This window comes from Aspergillus affinis, assembly GCF_023601865.1.
Source record: "Aspergillus affinis strain CMG 70 chromosome Unknown NODE_13_length_462506_cov_86_819959, whole genome shotgun sequence".
Classification (NCBI taxonomy): domain Eukaryota; kingdom Fungi; phylum Ascomycota; class Eurotiomycetes; order Eurotiales; family Aspergillaceae; genus Aspergillus; species Aspergillus affinis.
This window is the reverse complement of record NW_026515794.1, coordinates 310,134-327,899: the sequence shown is the minus strand read 5'-3', so window position 1 is coordinate 327,899 and position 17,766 is coordinate 310,134. Positions and strand designations below refer to the sequence as shown.

Genomic DNA, 17,766 nt, shown 5'->3' with positions numbered 1-17,766 from the left:
AGAAGAGCGCCGTGCAATGCGCAGAAACTGTGAAGCGTTCTCCATACGTAAGGGTTTATCTGACTGACCATCGCGAATGCCGTTAACCCTCTATAGACCAGCAGCTTACTCTCTGCCCAAAGTCCACACGCGATCGTTACTATGAAACATCGACCGACTATCAAACAGTCAACCAACCAGAAACTCCTGATGATAGGGATATTTGCAGAAGTATATCTAGTGGACGACAAAATCATCAGGAAAGCCCCTCGCAGTCCAAGCAGAGAAGACGCCGAGCCCATCTCTCGAGAGGCCGCTATCTACTCAATCCTGGGCGACCATCCCCGTATCGCTCAATGCCTTCCGTCAAGCCATTCAGGCCATGTTGACATCCAATACTACCCACGCGGAGACCTCGTGATGTACTGCCGGGAAACCAAAATCGGCCCTGATCTACAAGCAAAGTGGTTCCAGCAGATCATCGAAGCAGTTGTTGTCATCCACAGAAACCGCATAATCCACTCAGATCTAGCATTGCGGCAGTTCTTTGTCGACGACGACCTCAACGTCCGTCTTGGGGATTTTAACTCGTCCCAGTATCCAGGACATCTTGCACTGGGCTATGAAAAGCCATCCCATTGCCTTCCCCGAGACTATGAGATGCCCAACACCGTCGCTTCGGATCTGTTTGCCCTCGGATCGACACTCTACGAGCTTGTAGTCGGCAGCCCTCCGTACCAAGAGCTCTACCCTATCGAGTCACAGGAAGTTATTCAATCGAGCGAGCATGCCGTCATTCAAGCTCGGGTTCAGCGTCAACATCTTGCCGATGCGGAAGTTGAGGAGCGATTCAGGAATCAACTGTATCCGGATGTATCAGGACTTCTTGGCAGTGAAGTGATTCTAGGATGCTGGCGGGGAGAATTTTCTTCAGCAGAGGAGGCGCTTGCTCGATACTGGACCTTATGAATCAAGTAGCTAGATGAACCGTGTGGAATACATGATAACTCATAGCCCGAACATTCTGCACATAACCCCTTAAAACAAACAACACGAAACTTCCCAATACACTTCACAGCCCCTCTATGATGTGACCATCGGAGGGATACCATAACCAAGATTGTAATCAAGCCTCATAGCCCCCGAAACTTCCACACCAAACGAACCTCAGCCTATCACAGATCCAGCAAACTATCAGCCCTCCCCATCCTGTCCCATATAGTATATCCCCCTCCATCAAAACCCAAAAACAAAAACCTATACTCACCAAGCCCCAAGCAAACAAATGTTCCAAATCCCCCAAAGCGACCCGTCCCGTCTCCTGTGTCGAGGGGATTCAACCCACGGTTGAAGCAAGCACGCAAACGAACACCGCTTCCCCGGTTACACAGTAAGGAGTGCTTGGAGGATGGCCCATTGGACAAGACGCAGCAAACGGCAGTGCCAACAGACTGCAGTCGACTTCCTATAAATAGACCCGGCGTGGTTTGGTGGGTTGCATAGCTAGGTAGCCTGGTTGAGTGAGATGTGCGGGCATCGAATTATCGACCTACTTTACACATTTACCTACATATCAAGCAAGCTTGCAGATATCAATCAAACCTCTCTATCTCTCTAGAACATTTATACATACTAGTGTTTCCCCCATGATAAGTATGATCTGTCAATATATCTGTCTATTGATCTATCTACCCCGTCTACGCGCACCTTTATACATACCTCACCTCAGAACCACTCCAACATCACAACCCCCTCAACTAACCCTCACACACCATCCAGGTCCTCGCCATGTGCGAAGAATACCAAACAACAAGCATAATCGGCGGCGTGATAGCAACGCAAACGATACAGAACGAATGTCCTGAGAAACCAGCCGCGGGGACGGTCAAACAGTGTCCCAGATACAAGTTCATCGCTGCGGGATCGAGCCGACAGAAGAGGAACCTGCCGAAGTGGGCTACTGGGGGTGATAAAGGGGATGGAGCGGGGTCTGGGTCTGGGTATGGGTCTGCGAAGTAGGAGATCGAGGATGGATGGGATGGGGAGGGAGGCTTTCGATAGATTGCCATAGGATATTATAAACCTGGGTTATAACCAGGAGAGCTGCTGGGGCAGGGGGTTGTTGAAACGAATGACGACAGATCTCAATGCATGTACCTTAAAAGAAGAGAACGAATTATCGTGACACAATCTCCGAAATTAAATTGTGGTATGGTATATTTTCATGAAGATATAATAGGCAGACAGTCAATTCTTATCATGATTCGTGACCCATTCTATAGCTTTCCAAGGGTATTTCCCAGCTCGGCCGCTCGGTTCGTAGCCGCCTTGACAGCCTGATCCACAGTATCTTGGAAGTTCAGGGATTCGAAGGTCTGGAGAGCGGCGTGCGTGGTTCCGTTCGGGCTGGTGACGTTCTTGCGCAGCTGGGTAGGGTCATCCGACGACTCGGTCAACATGCGGCCGGCTCCAAGACAGGTCTGCGATGCCAATCGAGTAGCTTGTTCCTTGGATAGACCGAGGGCTGTGGCGCTGGAGACGAGGTGCTCAACCATGGCGAAGAAGTAGGCGGGGCCGGATCCTGAAGAAAAGAAACTCAATACGTCAGTCCCGATGTGCCTGGAATCCCAATTGACACTACGTAGACAGGTAGGTAAATACTCACCCGACAATCCGGTCACAACATCCAACAGCTCCTCCTTATCCACCCACTCCGTCGCCTTGCTGACGCTGCTCAGCAGCGCATTCACCAGCTCCCTCTCCTCCCCGGTGACATCCCCACTAGGATACGCCCCGGAGGCACCCTCCCCAACCAAGGCGGGAGTATTCGGCATCACGCGAACAATATGCGCCGTCTTGCCATCCCCCGTGCGCAACCACTGCTGCAGACTCCCCAACGTAATACCCGCCGCGATGCTCACGACAACGGGCAAGGTGTCGCGCTGGGCCCACGCGGCCGCCAGCTCCTCGCACACGCTCTTCGTGACCTGCGGCTTGACGGCGATGATGACGAGGTCGGCTTGACCGCCCGCTTCGACGTTCGAGGTCGTGGTCTGCACGCCCGTGGCGGCGATCTTCTCGCGATTGACGTCCCAGGGCTCCGAGACGTGGATGTTCTGCTTGTTGACGCCCTTGGTGACGAGGCCGCCAATGATGGCGGAGGCCATGTTGCCGCCGCCGATGAAGGCGAGCTTGCTTTCTTGGAGGGAGGGCATGATTGAGGTGGAGGTGGAGGTGGTGTTGGGGATATGTGACGATTGATTGTGGTTGTGGTGAAAGTGAGTCAAGAGTCCAGATAAGAGGGGAGACAAGTTCGGCGGGCAGAATTTCTACCCCACTCGGCGATGAGGGGAGAATGTGGGGCGCCACCTTAGCAAAGCTTACCGGCCCGGTCGAGGACTATAGGAGCCGGTGGTTTAATATCGTAGACAGCCTTATGGGTTCGAAGGATTCTGGTCTGATCATTCTACCTTGGCAATTGCAACCCCCCAATTACAAGTTCGCCTTCTCGTTCAACGCCCAGTACTTGATTGACTTGACCGACAACCACGCCTCCAGCGCCTCCTCGCCCATATCCCGACCAAAGCCACTCTGCTTCACGCCGCCAAACGGCATGCTGGGCGTCATCATCCCCCAACAATTGACAGTAACCTGCCCCGACTCCAGCGCGTTCGCCACCCGGTCTGCGCGATGAACATTCTCTGTGAAAACGGCGGCACTCAGCCCATATTCGGAGTCATTCGCCTTGGCAATGACCTCGTCCTCGGTGGAAAATCGGTGCACCGTTGCCACGGGTCCGAAGATCTCCTCTTTCACAACGGTGAAGTCCTCGCCTACATCGGTCAAGATAGTGTTCTCGACGAATCCACTCGAGCCCTGCGCGGTGCCAGTACCGCCGAGGACGGTTTTGGCGCCTTCTTGTCTGCTCTTTTCCAGATAGGATAGGATGCGATCGTGTTGCTGTTTGTTGATCACCGGGCCCTTCGTAACACCCTTCTGCAATGGATTTCCCGTGACGGCAGGCATCTGGCGGGCGCGCGACACCAGCCCTTCGACGAAACGGTCGTAGATACTATCCTGAACGTAGATTCGCGATCCGAGCGCACAGATTTGGCCATTGTTGGCGCTGGAGCCTACCAAGTTCCAGAACAGAGCATTGTCCAGGTTCGCATCATCAAAGACAATCGAGGGACTCTTTCCCCCGAGCTCCAGCGTCACTCTTTTCAGGTTCGAGTTTGCCGCCGCACGAAGAATGCTCCGTCCGGTGGGCGTGCTTCCGGTGAACGAGATCTTGCGGATGTGCATGTGCTCCGCGATAGCTTTGCCTGCCACGGTGCCTAGGCCACACAAGATGCTGACCACACCGGCAGGGAAACCAGCCTCGACAATCAACTGACCTAATTTCTGTCCGAACAGGGGAGCGGCCTCGGGGGACTTGATGATGAGCGTGTTGCCTGCTGTGAGAGCCGCGGCTAGCTTCCAGATTGTGATCATCCTAGCTCCCGAGTGTTAGCTTCGATCCAAAACATCTCATACTCATAATGCAAGCTCAAATGGCATACAGCGGCGCATTCCAGGGTACGATCGCCGCGCAAATTCCAATGGGTTCCTTTCGAACCGCACCCTTCCCACCAGGGACATCGACCACCCGACCGGAGATCTCGGTGCGGTTGGCGAAAAAACGCAGCGTCTCGCAGGCCTGCGAGATATCGAACGCCTTCACGTCATCATAAACGAAGCCACCGTCCAGGGCGTGGATCGTCGCGAACTCGTCAGCATCGCGTTCAATCAAATCCGCGAGTCGATTCAGCAGCGCTTTTCTAGTGGAGGCGGAGGCGTATCGCCAGGTTTGGTATGCGTGGCTGGCAGCGTCAACGGCGCTGTCGACATCTGCGGACTCGGCAGCAGAGATGGAGCCAAGGACCTCGCCCGAAAACGGGTTCTGAATCTCGAGCACGGAGGCCTGTTTGCTCGGGACGAATTGGTTGTTGATGAAGAGGCCGGATGGAACTGGACAGACCTGGATTAGTTGTTTGGTTTAAGGTAGGAATCAGATGGTGTTCAACGTACTACTGATCAGGCGACCCTCTCGGCCTGTCAAACTGATTGAGCTCATGATGAAAGGATAAAGGCAACGTGTAGGCCAGGGGGAGAATGAATCGCCGTGTGGTTTGAGAGATCAAACCAAGTCAAGCCGAGTTCAGGGGGAGCGAAGTCGACTAATTAGTAGCCAGTTAGTACATCTTGTCCGGCGATGATCGTCTCATGCGGAGGCGTTCCGTCTGCAGCTCGGAATGGAGACGTCAACCACCGTCGCTGCACCGCGGAAGAAACGCGGAAACTCGGAATTCGTTCCAGGGGCATCTTCTGCTATCTCGGTCCCTCGTCCGTAAGTGTCTCGTCGTTGATCCGCTCCTCATCAGGCATCCAGCCAAGGGTATCTGCCCCTCATTTGGCCCTTTAGGGAAGTAGCTCTAAAGTCGAGGCTTTCAGCTGTCAGGGTATGCCGTAGTCGTAGTATGTCAGACTCCGCAAGCCATTCGGAAGAGCATCCCATCCATGGTTGACAGCAGGACCCACTGGTGGGAGGGATGGGAGGCTTTATTATTCTTCCAACCCTCTTGGTCTGTCATCATCTGTCTAGGTTTTTCGTAGGCAGCGAAGATCGTTAATCTGAAAGGAGGCCCCTCTCGCACCTCATCTGTTCTGGTTGTCAGCGTGCCTAAATGGATTGGAAAGCCCATGAGAACCCGGGCAGATTGAGACCCATTCTCCTGTGGGTCAAAGAAGCAGAGACTTGGCCAATGGCAAGTGAATGTCGGAGTGTCCTTCACTGTTTATCGTTGAGTCATGTCGTGTCCACCTCTGGGGAAACGACCCCATCACTAGGAAACAGCCTCCGATGTCCCTCCTTCTCTTAAATCAGGGTTTTATAAACATGTCGCACCGACACTAACTCCTACAAGCTCGGCGGAAAAAAAGAGAGAAGCAAAAACCAACACTCACTGAACCTACTGAGCCTGAAATCCTATACTTCAAACACCACTTTTCCTACATCGTTGAGTTGGTCAAATCCTCAAATCTTCAATATGTCAAGCTCATTCTACGAGACCGCCGCCAACGCCGTCCAAGCCCGGACTCGCATTCGCCACCACATCTACGAAACGCCTCTCATCCCAGCCCGCAAAACAGGCCAAGAATCCAACACCAAAGTCCTCTTCAAAGCCGAAAATTTCCAACTCACCGGATCGTTCAAACTACGCGGTGCTTTGTCAAAGGTATCCGCCCAGACCACATCGGGAGGACGACTGATCACCGCATCTTCGGGAAACCATGGAATCGGCGCAGCGTTCGCGTCACAGGCCCTCTCCAAGGATCTCACCGTGGTCCTGCCGGAGACCGTGATGCCTGCCAAATTAGAAAAGATCCGCTCCTTCGGCGTAGAGGTGATTCTGCACGGCGCAGAGACTGGCCTCGCTGAACAGCACGCCCAGCAACTCGCGGCATCAGGCGCATACACGTACATTTCACCGTACAACGATGCGGACATCGTCGCCGGCCAAGGAACCATCGGAATCGAAATCCTGGAGCAATGCGAGCAGGTCGACAACGTGTTCATCTCGATGGGCGGTGGCGGACTCATCAGCGGCATCGGGTCCGTCATTAAGGCGTTCAGCCCCCACACCAAGATCTACGGCGTCGCGGCCCTCAACTCCAAAGCCTTAGCTGCCTCTTTGGCTGTCGGTCGGGTCGTCGAGACGGATCACCTGCCCACTCTGGCTGAGGCAGTGGCGGGTGGTATCGATGAGGACACGATTACTCTTCCTCTGGCGGGTTCGGTGGTCGATCGCGTCGTGGAGTGCGACGAGGCGGACATTGTGGGGGCATTGAAGACGCTGGCGTTCGATGAAAATATGTTAGTTGAGGGCTCAGCGGCTCTAGCTCTGGCTGGGTTTCAGAAGGTTGCTCGCGAACTGACTGGTCAGACGAGTGTCATTCTCTTGTGCGGTGCCAATGTGGATCAGGACGTCGTAAGAAGGACTATTTACGGGGTCTGAGACGAAATTGAACTTGTAACGATTTCTAAGCGGGTTGGATGTGAAGGAATGTTAGGATGTACTTGTTAAGAACCAAGATCTCTCGCGCAACGGTTGAATTCCCCTACTTGGTGCTGCCACTTTGGCGATAGGAGGATAATGCATTGATGCTCAGCAGCATTTGAACGCAACTATGGTCGAGTCGTGCACGTTAAATTGAGGGGATTGATACTACCACCCCCCTTTGGATCCTACCACCCCCCCCCCTGCCTGAATTCTTAGGTCAATATTTTTTCTGCCGGACATATTTCTACCACCACCGACCATCATGAGGTAACTACTTACATTTACTATGCAACCCCCTAATTAAATGAAGTCACTCTCGTACTCTACCACCCACCATGCCAATTGGACGGCGAATCAGGCTGTGAGGAAGCCATCGTAAAGGAAAGTGAGAAGCGAGAGAAATGGGTGAAAAACGCGAGAGAAATGGGTAGTAAAATGGGAAGTTTGAAGGTGTAAACAACAATTATTTTGAATTCCTTATTGGGTACTACAGTGGAATAGGAGTGACTTATTTTTACTAGCAATTTACATAGTAATTGGAGGTACCTAAATGCAGGGTAGTGGTAGCAATAAAATAAAAGTTCGTGGATGAAAGCGGTGAGAAAAGCGGTCAACACTGGCCTGAGAATTCAGGCAGGGGGGGGTGGTAGGATCCAAAGGGGGGTGGTAGTATCAATCCCCTAAATTGATGCAGGGTGAATGATGAAAGAAGCGAAATTGAAGAGTAGAGTAGAGTATTAAGCTAAGAACAATGTTCTTGAAGAATCTAAACTAGGGAACTTAATGATACAATAAGACTTCGTCCGGTCTCTCATTTGAATAGGGCATCAGAAAGCACAACGAACAACAAAGAACAAAGGATAGAAACTGACACGTAAAAGAATGTCCCCAGAGCCGAGCATATTAGTCAAAAAGCCCATCTAGCAAAGATCAAGCATAGGAGACATCCAGGACCCCTTCATTGAGTCTGATAAGCACTTATCTTATCTCATCCGCCCTGGAAGACTGCGCAGTAACCGCTCCAGTTCCACTATCCCCCGCGCCAGAATCCAGGAAAGAAGGGATTAACAGAGTCTAAGCCTTATTCTGAACATTCCGACTCATCGCTCGGACTGTATGACCACATACGTGCAACACATAAGGGACCGGTTCCATGGCCGCAGCAATAACAGCAACTATGGTCAAAGACAGGTGGATGCGGGCCTAGGTCGTCGTACATCTTGATCGACGCGGGACTGAGCCTTCGGTTTGATGACCTGCAGTGGCGAGGGTATGTATAGCATAGTATATGGATGGGTAGCTGACCAGGAAATCAAATTACTCAGCCATCTCGGACACATATGCCAGTCGGGACAATTCATCGTAACTCGGACAGATTTGAATATTCAGATACTTTATTTTATAAGCGCGTGACAATCCAGGACCGATGTACACAAGGCTAGTGGGAGTGTATCTTTGAATTTTTGTTTCCTGTCAGACCAACCGAGCGGATCGGGCTTGATTGGCCCATGATGACTGAACAATGTTCCAGAATAGAGAGACTCGGTCTACTCCAGTATACCAACTTGCCTTGCGACATTTCCACGATCGATGCTGATAAGATCATGCTGAGGTTTGAGGCAAGAACCGACAAGCAAAAGGCTCATGTCTGCTTCATCTACCTATTCTGGTTAGAGGATTCGCACCAGTTCTTCGGCACCCCACAGCCTTCGAGGTCGATCCATTTCAGACAGTAAGCTGCGCAAGCAAGTCTCCGTGAAATCCCTGCGGCTTCAGCCCAGTCTTCATCAGAATTTGTACCTGCGGCAGCGTGTGAGAATGTCCACGCCCTGGCGGTCGGCGCAATGGCGTTTGGTATAACGCCCGCCAGTAGGCTAATGATAGATGAGTGAGGGTTGGCAGACGTGATAAAAGGTTGATGAGTGAGTTCCAATTTGTAGCAGTTGGGTGTGCAAAGGAAAGATAATCGAGATTGTAGAAGTGAAATCTTTGACTAAGTGTCTGCGGAAGAGGTGCACTGCGATTGGCGCTGGTGGGCTCGTCAATGCTCTCGTCAGACTCGGCATCTGGAGGCTGTTGGAAACCGATTTTGGGCGCGTTTATGTTCCCCATCGGGTTTTGAGCTTGCCTGAGCTTGCCTGTAGATGGAGAGTGTTCCTTTGTTCTGTTAAATGGAGTCGAGGTAAGGCGTGAAATAAAAAGAGCTCATTAGAGAAACGTAGAATAAAGGCAGAAAGGAGAGAGAAATTAGTAAGATCTAATATATGTCCAGCCAAAAGAGACAGACTCGTAAAGAATTTCAGAAAGCCAAGGGAAGACTACAGATTTGAGTAGAAACAGATGCGAAGTTTGTAAAATATTAGGATATTATTAAATGAAGCAAGAGGCGCATCTTATTTATTCCATCATTTGGGCGGTTTGCTCGTCGAATCCTGACGTCGGCACAGCAGTGGAACCAGTCGAGTTGAGCGTTTTTCAAAAGCTATATCAAATAAACAGAAAGTATCAGACCAATCAGCAACTTGAGCCAAAAAGTTCGCACCAAACTGTTCACACCATCGCCCTTTGACAGATCACAAGTCGAAGTTATAACAACCACAATTTAGACAGGTCCTCCGCTTAGTTTCTTCCTCTTCTTATTGTTGTTTTATCTCCTCACACATCTTGTCATACTCCTCGCTCCTTTTCTCCCTACTCCAAACGCGTCCAATCTTGGTGCAACGCACTATCTGAGCATTAGAGCTCTCAACCCATTGATCCAGACGAGTCGGAGACCCCGGCCAGAAACCGAGATTGCGGAAGCACCGGAAAATCTGATAAGAGCCTAAGAATACGACAAAATCACATTTGGTGAGGTAATCGTCAGGCGCCTTCTTCTTCTCATCTCTGTATTCTCTCTCCAGTTCCTCAACATAACCTTGTGCTTCTGCCCAGAAAAAGAACGGACTCTTCGAAGGAACCACGGCTTCCGCATCCAGTAGACCCTTGAGGTCCCCGATGCGAAGCGATTGATCAAGCTTCCAGTCGCAATAGTAATCGAGTGGTCCTGACGAGTCCCTCCGCCATCGATAAAGCAGATACGTGAGGTCGGGGGCTGTTTAAGTAGCATTTTCCTCCAGCTTGCCTCCGGCCGCAAATAAGCTTGCTTTCTGGGAAGTTTAGATGCTCTGGGTTTTGCTGTGTACAAGTACTGAGGCCATATAGTCCCCGCAATCAGCGAGTTTATGATGCGTGGTTGACCCTGCATTTCTTCTTGAGATAGTGGTTGAAAGAATAAAGCTTTCTGGATTCTATCCGAGTCTTTGATGATATTTCTCCATAGGCGGCAGACCCGGGCAGAAGTGAGGAGAGTGCGCATATCTAGATGTAGAAGGATTGGTTCAACAAGTTCTGGGATGAAGAAAAGGTCCGATGCCTCTCCCACTGTTTTCTTTCGGGGAGAGAGATGCTTTTTCACGAGTTCTCGAAGCATTTTGTCTGCGAAAACGTGTTGGATGAGAAAAAAAAAGGGGCGAGAGTGAATGTATTGGTGGAGGTAGGTAGTAAAAGTGAATAGATGGAGGTAAGGAGTCATATAAACTTAAAAATGAAAAATGACATAATAAGTACGTTGAAGCCTACCTACATGAGCCACTACTCGTTGTTGATATTTCAAGGCTTAGTAGCCCTCTACCTATCTCAATCTATCTCCACACTGTATTCCTAGGATTAAGATTGCTTTAGGGTTAGACCAGAAGTGACGAACGGTTGTACTGGTGATCGTGTTGTCACTGCAACTCCGGGCTGATTTTGTACAGTCATAGTAGCACCTGCTGCTTAGTGTGTGAATATTACAGACGGGCTTTTCTAGGCTATCGGTTGGTGTGTTATATAAATAGAGATAGGTGTTGAAGGTGCCGGGATGCAGATACAGATGATGCCACCTTGATGCCACATTGATGCCATACCGACATCACTCTTCTAACATCCCATCCGGCGTTCTCTCATTTACCAAATCCCCATTCACCATTTTATCTCCCATATCCATCATTTTCTTGACTGCCGTTTTCCCATTCACCTTTCTTCTATTCATTAACCTCTTATCTACCATCTTCTCGGTTAATATCCATATCTATTACATATCCTCAACGCACCATGTTGGACTGCAGGCTCGAAGAAACAACTCTGATGAAACTCCAAAGCAAGGAGATATCCATAGAACAGAGTCCTTATCAGCTGGTTGAGTTATTCGCAGAAAGGTTCGTACCAGAGATGCTCGAGCGTCATGCGCATTTTGTCGCAAGACGAGAAAGCGACAGCCTAATGTACATGATCAAATTGTACTTCCAGTAAGTCTATTCTTTTTCCGTAATTGCTTTCTATATCAACCTATACTAATAACATCTGCAAAAAGAGTCCACCCGGGAAAGGCCGCTGCTGATGAGGCAGCCTTCTGTGCCGGGTGGGGACGCAGAGACTTTGAGAGTGAAATCCGAGGCCTGCAACTCACAGAGTCAATTCCTGAGACTCCGAGTCTTCTTCAACATGGGACAATGCGCCAAGGTGACAGCCAAGGTGACATCCACGAGTACCCTGGCGGATATATCAACGTTATCGTCATGCCCAAAATGCCCGGAAAGCCCGCAGGTGAATACGAGTGAAGGCGGTTTCATCAGGAGAAGAGTCACTGAGATCTTGGAGTAAGTCTAATACTTTGAGAGATATGGCATCTCGCTTACGCTAAATCTAGGAGCATGCGTCTGATGGGATGGAAGATGTCAGAGTGGCACCCTGAGAACGTTGTCTACGATCGCAGAACTGGGGATGTGTAAGGCACCGAATAACAGTCACGCATCATTTTGACTTGATAAGAAAGCTTACATTTACACAGGTCTATCACAGGTCTAAACAATGGAATAGAATTGGATACCAACAGGACCGTGCCAATTACCGAAGATTCTCCGCTCGTGAACGGATTTGGTCAGAATATCTGGTGGGAATAGTTGCCTTGCTATTGTTTGACCAGAGATTGGATGATTAAATTCTTTCTCATAAATACATTATCGACTGATTGATTGAAGCTTCTCTTGATATTTGTGGTTATTCGTGCGGTCCAAACCGCAAAGCAGCTGAGGTGCAGACCCTATATCAATCACCTGCAGATGACTTCATGACAGGCCTGAAAGTGAGATCTGACACTGGGGTATACAGCCACTATATTGGAGCCCGAGAAAATTTAGCAACTGAGCAAGATAAAAAGACGATGATATTTCTCATGCTCAATTGATTCATTGAGACCTTTCTTTCCTCCATCTGTTTGCACATTCTTACTCTCCGGCTATGTGCCAGGATCGAAATTCACTATGACAGCAGGTGTATCTCTCTGAGCTTAGAATCAGTCACCTGGAAGACATGTCACACAAGAAGAGCAAAAGCAACAGTATGTCATGGTATTGGACTAAGATTAGAGCGTCTCAAAAGGGGTATATTTCAACATGGACTTCTCCAAAGCAGAAAGCTTCAAGTTAGCTTAGCGATCCACTGCACGAGTATTCAAAGTGCATTATACTCTCAATATCTATCAAAACGAAATGGTCAAAGGGTTGAGAGGTCATATGAAGGAGTGAAAAGAAGCAACCTTTCCACTACTCCAGCTTGAAATGTTGTTGAGCCCCAGTTCAAGATACTAGAGATCTTGCTAACAAGATCGAATGCTCGGTCTTGACGTATCGTTCGCACATGTCAATATTAGCTACGCAGTAGTCATCCTCATTCTCATTCCAAAAATGAGCCCAGAGCTCACAGGCGGGTCCCTCCGTGGTTGCGGAAAAGGTACTTGTCCAATGCAACGGCTCCATGTTAGGAATATATTCCACCAAGGTTCCTTTTGGAGGGTACTCATCCCCGCAAAACATGTCAAGGTACGGCTGGCAGAGCTTTGGATCAAGGTCATCAATCGTGCCGTAAAACCGCGGGACAATAGTTAGATGGGTATAGTTAATAAACTGTCATGGTGATCGATCTTCCGGTCTTGGCTTGACAGCGGTGAGCATGGAACATTGATGCTAAGAATAGTTTAATCCATCGGAGGATTTCCCGACCGAGGGAGATCCACGGCGAAGGCGGTGAAGGGAGCTCCGCATCCAGCCCCCCGTCAGTCCAGGCAATAATGATACCATCTTCCTGCCTCCTCTTCTTTCTTCCCACGACTCCCCTCAAGTAGGACTCCGTGGTCCTGGGAGCTGGAGATTCACTATTATTTCCTAGTGTTGTACATGGTTATGCCCGGTGCCTCTTGCTTGGTTGGTTGGTTTGCGGAATGCTGAACCCGGCGGAAGCAGACATCACACGCGGTCAATAAGCCGCGAGTCTCATGAGTAACTAGTTCTTGCGACGATCGTCATGGCTTCATCTTCTGGTGGTACAGGCTCTAGCCTGGCCCGCGCGGTGGTCATTGTCTCTGGTGTATCTTCTCTAGTAGCCTCTTTGCTATCACTCCTGTGAGAATACCATTCTTTCTTCTCGATCCCCCTTATCGCAGCCTGGTCATGCTAACATCCAACCCTCTTTCACAGCTCCATATGGCTTCAAACGTACGCCCTTGCGGACCCTATGTTCCCTCCTTTACACTCGCTGACCGACCTGATCTAGCAAAAACTATCGAAAACCTCTACTCCAACGATACGTGGTTCGCATTCTATTAATGTCAGTATTCGTACACTTTGATGGAGGAGGTCCATCGAACTAAAATTACTAAGGGTCCCTATCTATGCGGCCGCTTCATGGACGAGTATCATTTCATTAAAGGCATCTCTATGGCTGGACCCAATACGAGATGTTTATGAGGTATTGCCCTGGATTCTCGGGACCACCTAGGTGTCCGCGCTGCTGACACGAACTGCTTTGCGCTTCCCAGGCCTTCACGATATACACGTTCTTTCAGTTACTCATCAACTTCCTCGGAGGCGAACGAGCCCTGATTATCATGACCCATGGCCGTGCTCCCGTCCAGCATGCTTGGCCTCTAAACCATTGCCTTCCCAAAGTCGACATCTCCGATCCCCAGACATTTTTGGCCGTCAAGCGCGGCATCCTCCAATACACATGGCTGAAGCCGATTTTGGCCACGGTCTCCATAATTATGAAAGCGACCGATACATACCAGGAAGGCTATTTGGGTCTCACATCAGGGTATCTCTGGACGGGAATTGTGTATAACGTCAGCGTGACAGTCAGTCTCTACGCATTAGCAATGTTCTGGGTCTGCCTGCACAACGACCTGGCGCCTTTTCGTCCAGTCCCTAAGTTTCTCTGTGTGAAACTTATCATCTTCGCATCGTATTGGCAGGGGTTCTTCCTGTCGATTCTGCAATGGCTGGGGGCTTTGTCCAACGGCGTTGCAGGCTACACTCCCGACAATCTGGCTGCCGCCATTCAAGATACTTTGATCTGCTTTGAAATGCCAATCTTCGCAATTACCCATTGGTATGCCTTTTCCTGGCACGACTATGCCGACCCCACTATCTCCGCTGCTCGCTTGCCCGTTGTCTATGCTCTTCGAGACGCCTTCGGCATTAAGGATCTCATTGAAGACACGAAGATGACGCTGCGCGGTGAAAATTATGAGTACCGTCTCTTCGATTCGGGGGATCACATTATTGCACACGAAGAATCCGAGTCCCGTCTTCGGCGGGTGATGCATGGCATGAGGTACGAGCGTGGAGGAAAGGCGAAATACTGGATTCCTAAGCCCGGCGAGGTAAACAGCCGGACTCCGTTGCTGTCGGGCTTCGACGCAGGCTCGCGCAGGCAACGCAGCAGTACTTTGGATCGATACCGCTCTCCTCCTGGTGAACTCGAGGAATTCGAAGTTGATCAAGACGACGAAAGGATCTTCAATCAAGCCCGCGCGCTGGAATTTGGTGACTGGAATGTAAGTCGCAGCGTCCGCTCTATCCAATTTTGACTGACAAAGGCTGATAATTCTCACTAGTATCCTGTTATCACGGCCAACGAGGCCCCGAGAGATCAACATTTACTGAGACCTGCCAGTTACCAACCCGCCCAGACACCTGACGTTGTCAAGAAGGCTCGCAAACAGCGGAAGGTTCGCGGCTCGAGCGAATCCAAGAGCACGCACCGAAGCCACAGCAACACCTCGAGCCGGTCTCGTAACGATTCTCTCCGAAGTCCGGGCTCGCGACCGACCCCCACGAGTTCGGCATCTCACGGCTCCCACCGCAGTCAGTTGGTGGATCTCGTCATCGAGGACCGGGAAGCCGAAGAAGAGGAACAGGTCCATGCCCAGCGAGCATTTGGCTCAACGACGATAGAGCCTGAACAAAAACACTTCCGGTTAGTAGACTCTACGTTCACACTAGAAATGTCCGATTCCCAATCGCTCCAGTTAACCTTAAATTTCAGGAGACCCTCAGGGGAACCAATTAACGACGATGCGCCATCAGGGGCGGCTGAGAGGGAGGACAATGCGGATGGTGACGAACCCAAAACACGAACATGGTCATATGGAGACCTGGAGGAAAATGTCTGGGACCGATGAACCCCGTGAGCGAATGGCAGCACATTAGTGACCTTCTTGGGAGACAGATTATAAATAGTTTTGTTCTTGCGACAGACCATTCAACTTCGAAAGGTTCACGGCGACCGGTGGTTGGTCGCCCGCACATACATAATGCCGATGATAATTTGTTACTCCGACCATGCGACCGTGAAAGACCATAGGAAGTAAGGAGAAAGAGAGCTACAGGCTGGTAGTGATTATTGGCACAACGTGGACTAGGCCAATTCGTGTTGGGGCAAATGGCGACGCCTCGTTAGGCGCCGACGATGTGACAAAAGGCCGTGGATCAGGCACTAACGAACTAGCTTGCATCCAGGCACGCTGCATGCGCTGGCTCTCTCATTGTCATTAGCTGATCCTCGCTTTTTTGGGCCAGCCTCTCGTTTCCCACGCGGGGGTCTTGGTCTGCTTCTGATCTCTCGTCTGTTCTGTCGGTCTACTTTGTCTCTCTCCATCCCCCTCTTTTGACTCCTTCGTTTGGATCCATCTCGTCCATACAGGAGGATGGACGAACGACTCTGAAGCGCCGGTAGTTATGAACTGGGCAATTGGACAAGCAGGATCCATTTTCACCGGTTGGATCTCGTCCTGCTTGTTCTGCCCTACCTTAAGGGATGATGAGAGCTCCCTACATGAGCAGTCAATGCAACAGAAAGGTTCGTACAACCGTCTGTCTGTTCTCTTTTCCCCCTTGCTTTTTCTTTTTCTTTTTCTTTTTTGTGTATACAGGAATATATATACATACATGCATAAGAAGGCCAACACAGCTAACATTGTCTGCATTGCAGGAGCGGAGCGAGAGATGAAAGTATGCCACACCCAGCCCCAACTGGTCCCCCCGATGAAGCTGGCCGACGATCCGCCCAGCTTGTCTCGGCCATCATGGGTTGTCGACGGCCGTAATCTCGCATCGCGCGCATCTAGCCGGGCTAGCATGTCGTTCAGGAGGAAGTCGATGGCGACGACGTCGTTGAGAATCAGTGCCCCGTCCGAGTTCAGACGAGTTCCTACGTTTTCCATGACACCGGAGAGGGCCTCATTCCGCCCCCTGGAGCTGTCTTTAGGACACTTGCCGGAGCTCCCCAACTTCGAGGACTTCCATTTGGATGACGACCAGTCCCGGTCTCCTGCTCCTGTGGCTCGACCTCCCAGGGCTGAGCTCTCAAGACACTCGCGCTCTCGGTCCCATCACCTTTCATCATCCTTTCACCTACAGCGCAAGCCTGTCGGTTCTGGATCTCTTCGTTCATCGCTGGCGCCTTTTGATCACCTCATCCAGACGCCTCCTCCCATTCCTTCTAATTCTCACGTTCCCCAATTATCTTCTTCTTCTACAGTCACTGGCCTGACTTCGAACAATTTTACACCCCCGCAGCTGGACCCAACTCCGCCTGTAAAGGAAGAGTCTAGTAGGGACCCTCCAAGCGAACTCCCCAGCGTCCCTAGAACGCCCACCCTGCAGGACAGGCCATTAACTTCATTTCTTGTCGATGATTCATCCTCCGCGCCATCAACACCCAGGGAGGCTTATCCCCCGAGGACTCCGTCGGAGAACACGACCAGCCCTAACGTGAATACCACCACCCCACCGCGCTCCAGCCGCGTCACCCAATGGCTCCTGCAAACCAGTAACAAAAGCATGTTCTCGCCCTCCGGATCCGTTACTAGCTGGAAGCCCACCCCTGACAAGAATCCCTTCCGTCTGCGTTCCCGCACTCTCAGCGGCTCAACCGTAGCGTCCTCCATCAGCAGCCTGACCGGCAGCTTAGGATTCAAAAACACCGCCCCTTCAGAATCCGATAACATGACGACCACCACCACCACCATCCGGCCATCGAACATGGATTCTCGCCTCGCAAAAGACCTAGAATTCCCTCTTCCTGTGACCAATACAGACGAACATCAAACCCAGAATCACAACCTCAATCACAACGCATACCCCACTATCAACGAGAGCCAAGACCAACAAAAACAGCAGGATGACGAACTCTTCCCATACAATTACTATGAGAACTATCGCCATTCAGCCGTGGGCCTGGCATTCTAAATGAACAGATGAAAAGATTTACAATCACGTATGACCACCGTCATGAGAAAATGAGATGGATGTGATGAGATGGACAA

The 17,766-nt window shown here is 50.6% G+C and overlaps 7 protein-coding genes across 7 annotated transcripts; 5 read left to right on the top strand and 2 right to left on the bottom strand.

Moving 5' to 3' along the window:
- Window positions 1-141: 141 nt before the first annotated feature.
- Window positions 142-948, top strand: KD926_001966 (kinase-like protein; the record flags this gene model as incomplete). Its single annotated transcript, XM_053096911.1, has 1 exon — window positions 142-948. The coding sequence occupies one exon, from the start codon at window positions 142-144 to the stop codon at window positions 946-948; it is 807 nt and encodes a 268-aa protein (XP_052959123.1).
- Window positions 949-2,255: 1,307 nt separating this feature from the next.
- KD926_001965 (pyrroline-5-carboxylate reductase family protein) lies at window positions 2,256-3,194 on the bottom strand (the record flags this gene model as incomplete). Its single annotated transcript, XM_053096910.1, has 1 exon — window positions 2,256-3,194. The coding sequence occupies one exon, from the start codon at window positions 3,192-3,194 to the stop codon at window positions 2,256-2,258; it is 939 nt and encodes a 312-aa protein (XP_052959122.1).
- Window positions 3,195-3,471: 277 nt separating this feature from the next.
- On the bottom strand, window positions 3,472-5,095 carry KD926_001964 (putative aldehyde dehydrogenase; the record flags this gene model as incomplete). Its single annotated transcript, XM_053096909.1, has 3 exons — window positions 3,472-4,474; window positions 4,542-4,989; window positions 5,050-5,095. 3 exons carry the CDS (start codon window positions 5,093-5,095, stop codon window positions 3,472-3,474), a joined length of 1,497 nt encoding a protein of 498 aa, XP_052959121.1.
- A 973-nt stretch (window positions 5,096-6,068) lies between these two features.
- On the top strand, window positions 6,069-7,037 carry KD926_001963 (threonine ammonia-lyase; the record flags this gene model as incomplete). The annotated part of the gene is made up of 1 exon (XM_053096908.1): window positions 6,069-7,037. One exon carries the CDS (start codon window positions 6,069-6,071, stop codon window positions 7,035-7,037), a length of 969 nt encoding a protein of 322 aa, XP_052959120.1.
- Window positions 7,038-11,216: 4,179 nt separating this feature from the next.
- Window positions 11,217-11,722, top strand: KD926_001962 (uncharacterized protein; the record flags this gene model as incomplete). Its single annotated transcript, XM_053096907.1, has 2 exons — window positions 11,217-11,410; window positions 11,476-11,722. The coding sequence occupies 2 exons, from the start codon at window positions 11,217-11,219 to the stop codon at window positions 11,720-11,722; spliced, it is 441 nt and encodes a 146-aa protein (XP_052959119.1).
- A 1,920-nt stretch (window positions 11,723-13,642) lies between these two features.
- Window positions 13,643-15,621, top strand: KD926_001961 (OSTA/TMEM184 family protein; the record flags this gene model as incomplete). The annotated part of the gene is made up of 5 exons (XM_053096906.1): window positions 13,643-13,654; window positions 13,713-13,766; window positions 13,978-14,994; window positions 15,055-15,416; window positions 15,486-15,621. 5 exons carry the CDS (start codon window positions 13,643-13,645, stop codon window positions 15,619-15,621), a joined length of 1,581 nt encoding a protein of 526 aa, XP_052959118.1.
- A 766-nt stretch (window positions 15,622-16,387) lies between these two features.
- Window positions 16,388-17,689, top strand: KD926_001960 (uncharacterized protein; the record flags this gene model as incomplete). The annotated part of the gene is made up of 1 exon (XM_053096903.1): window positions 16,388-17,689. One exon carries the CDS (start codon window positions 16,388-16,390, stop codon window positions 17,687-17,689), a length of 1,302 nt encoding a protein of 433 aa, XP_052959117.1.
- Between the last annotated feature and the right edge of the window lie 77 nt (window positions 17,690-17,766).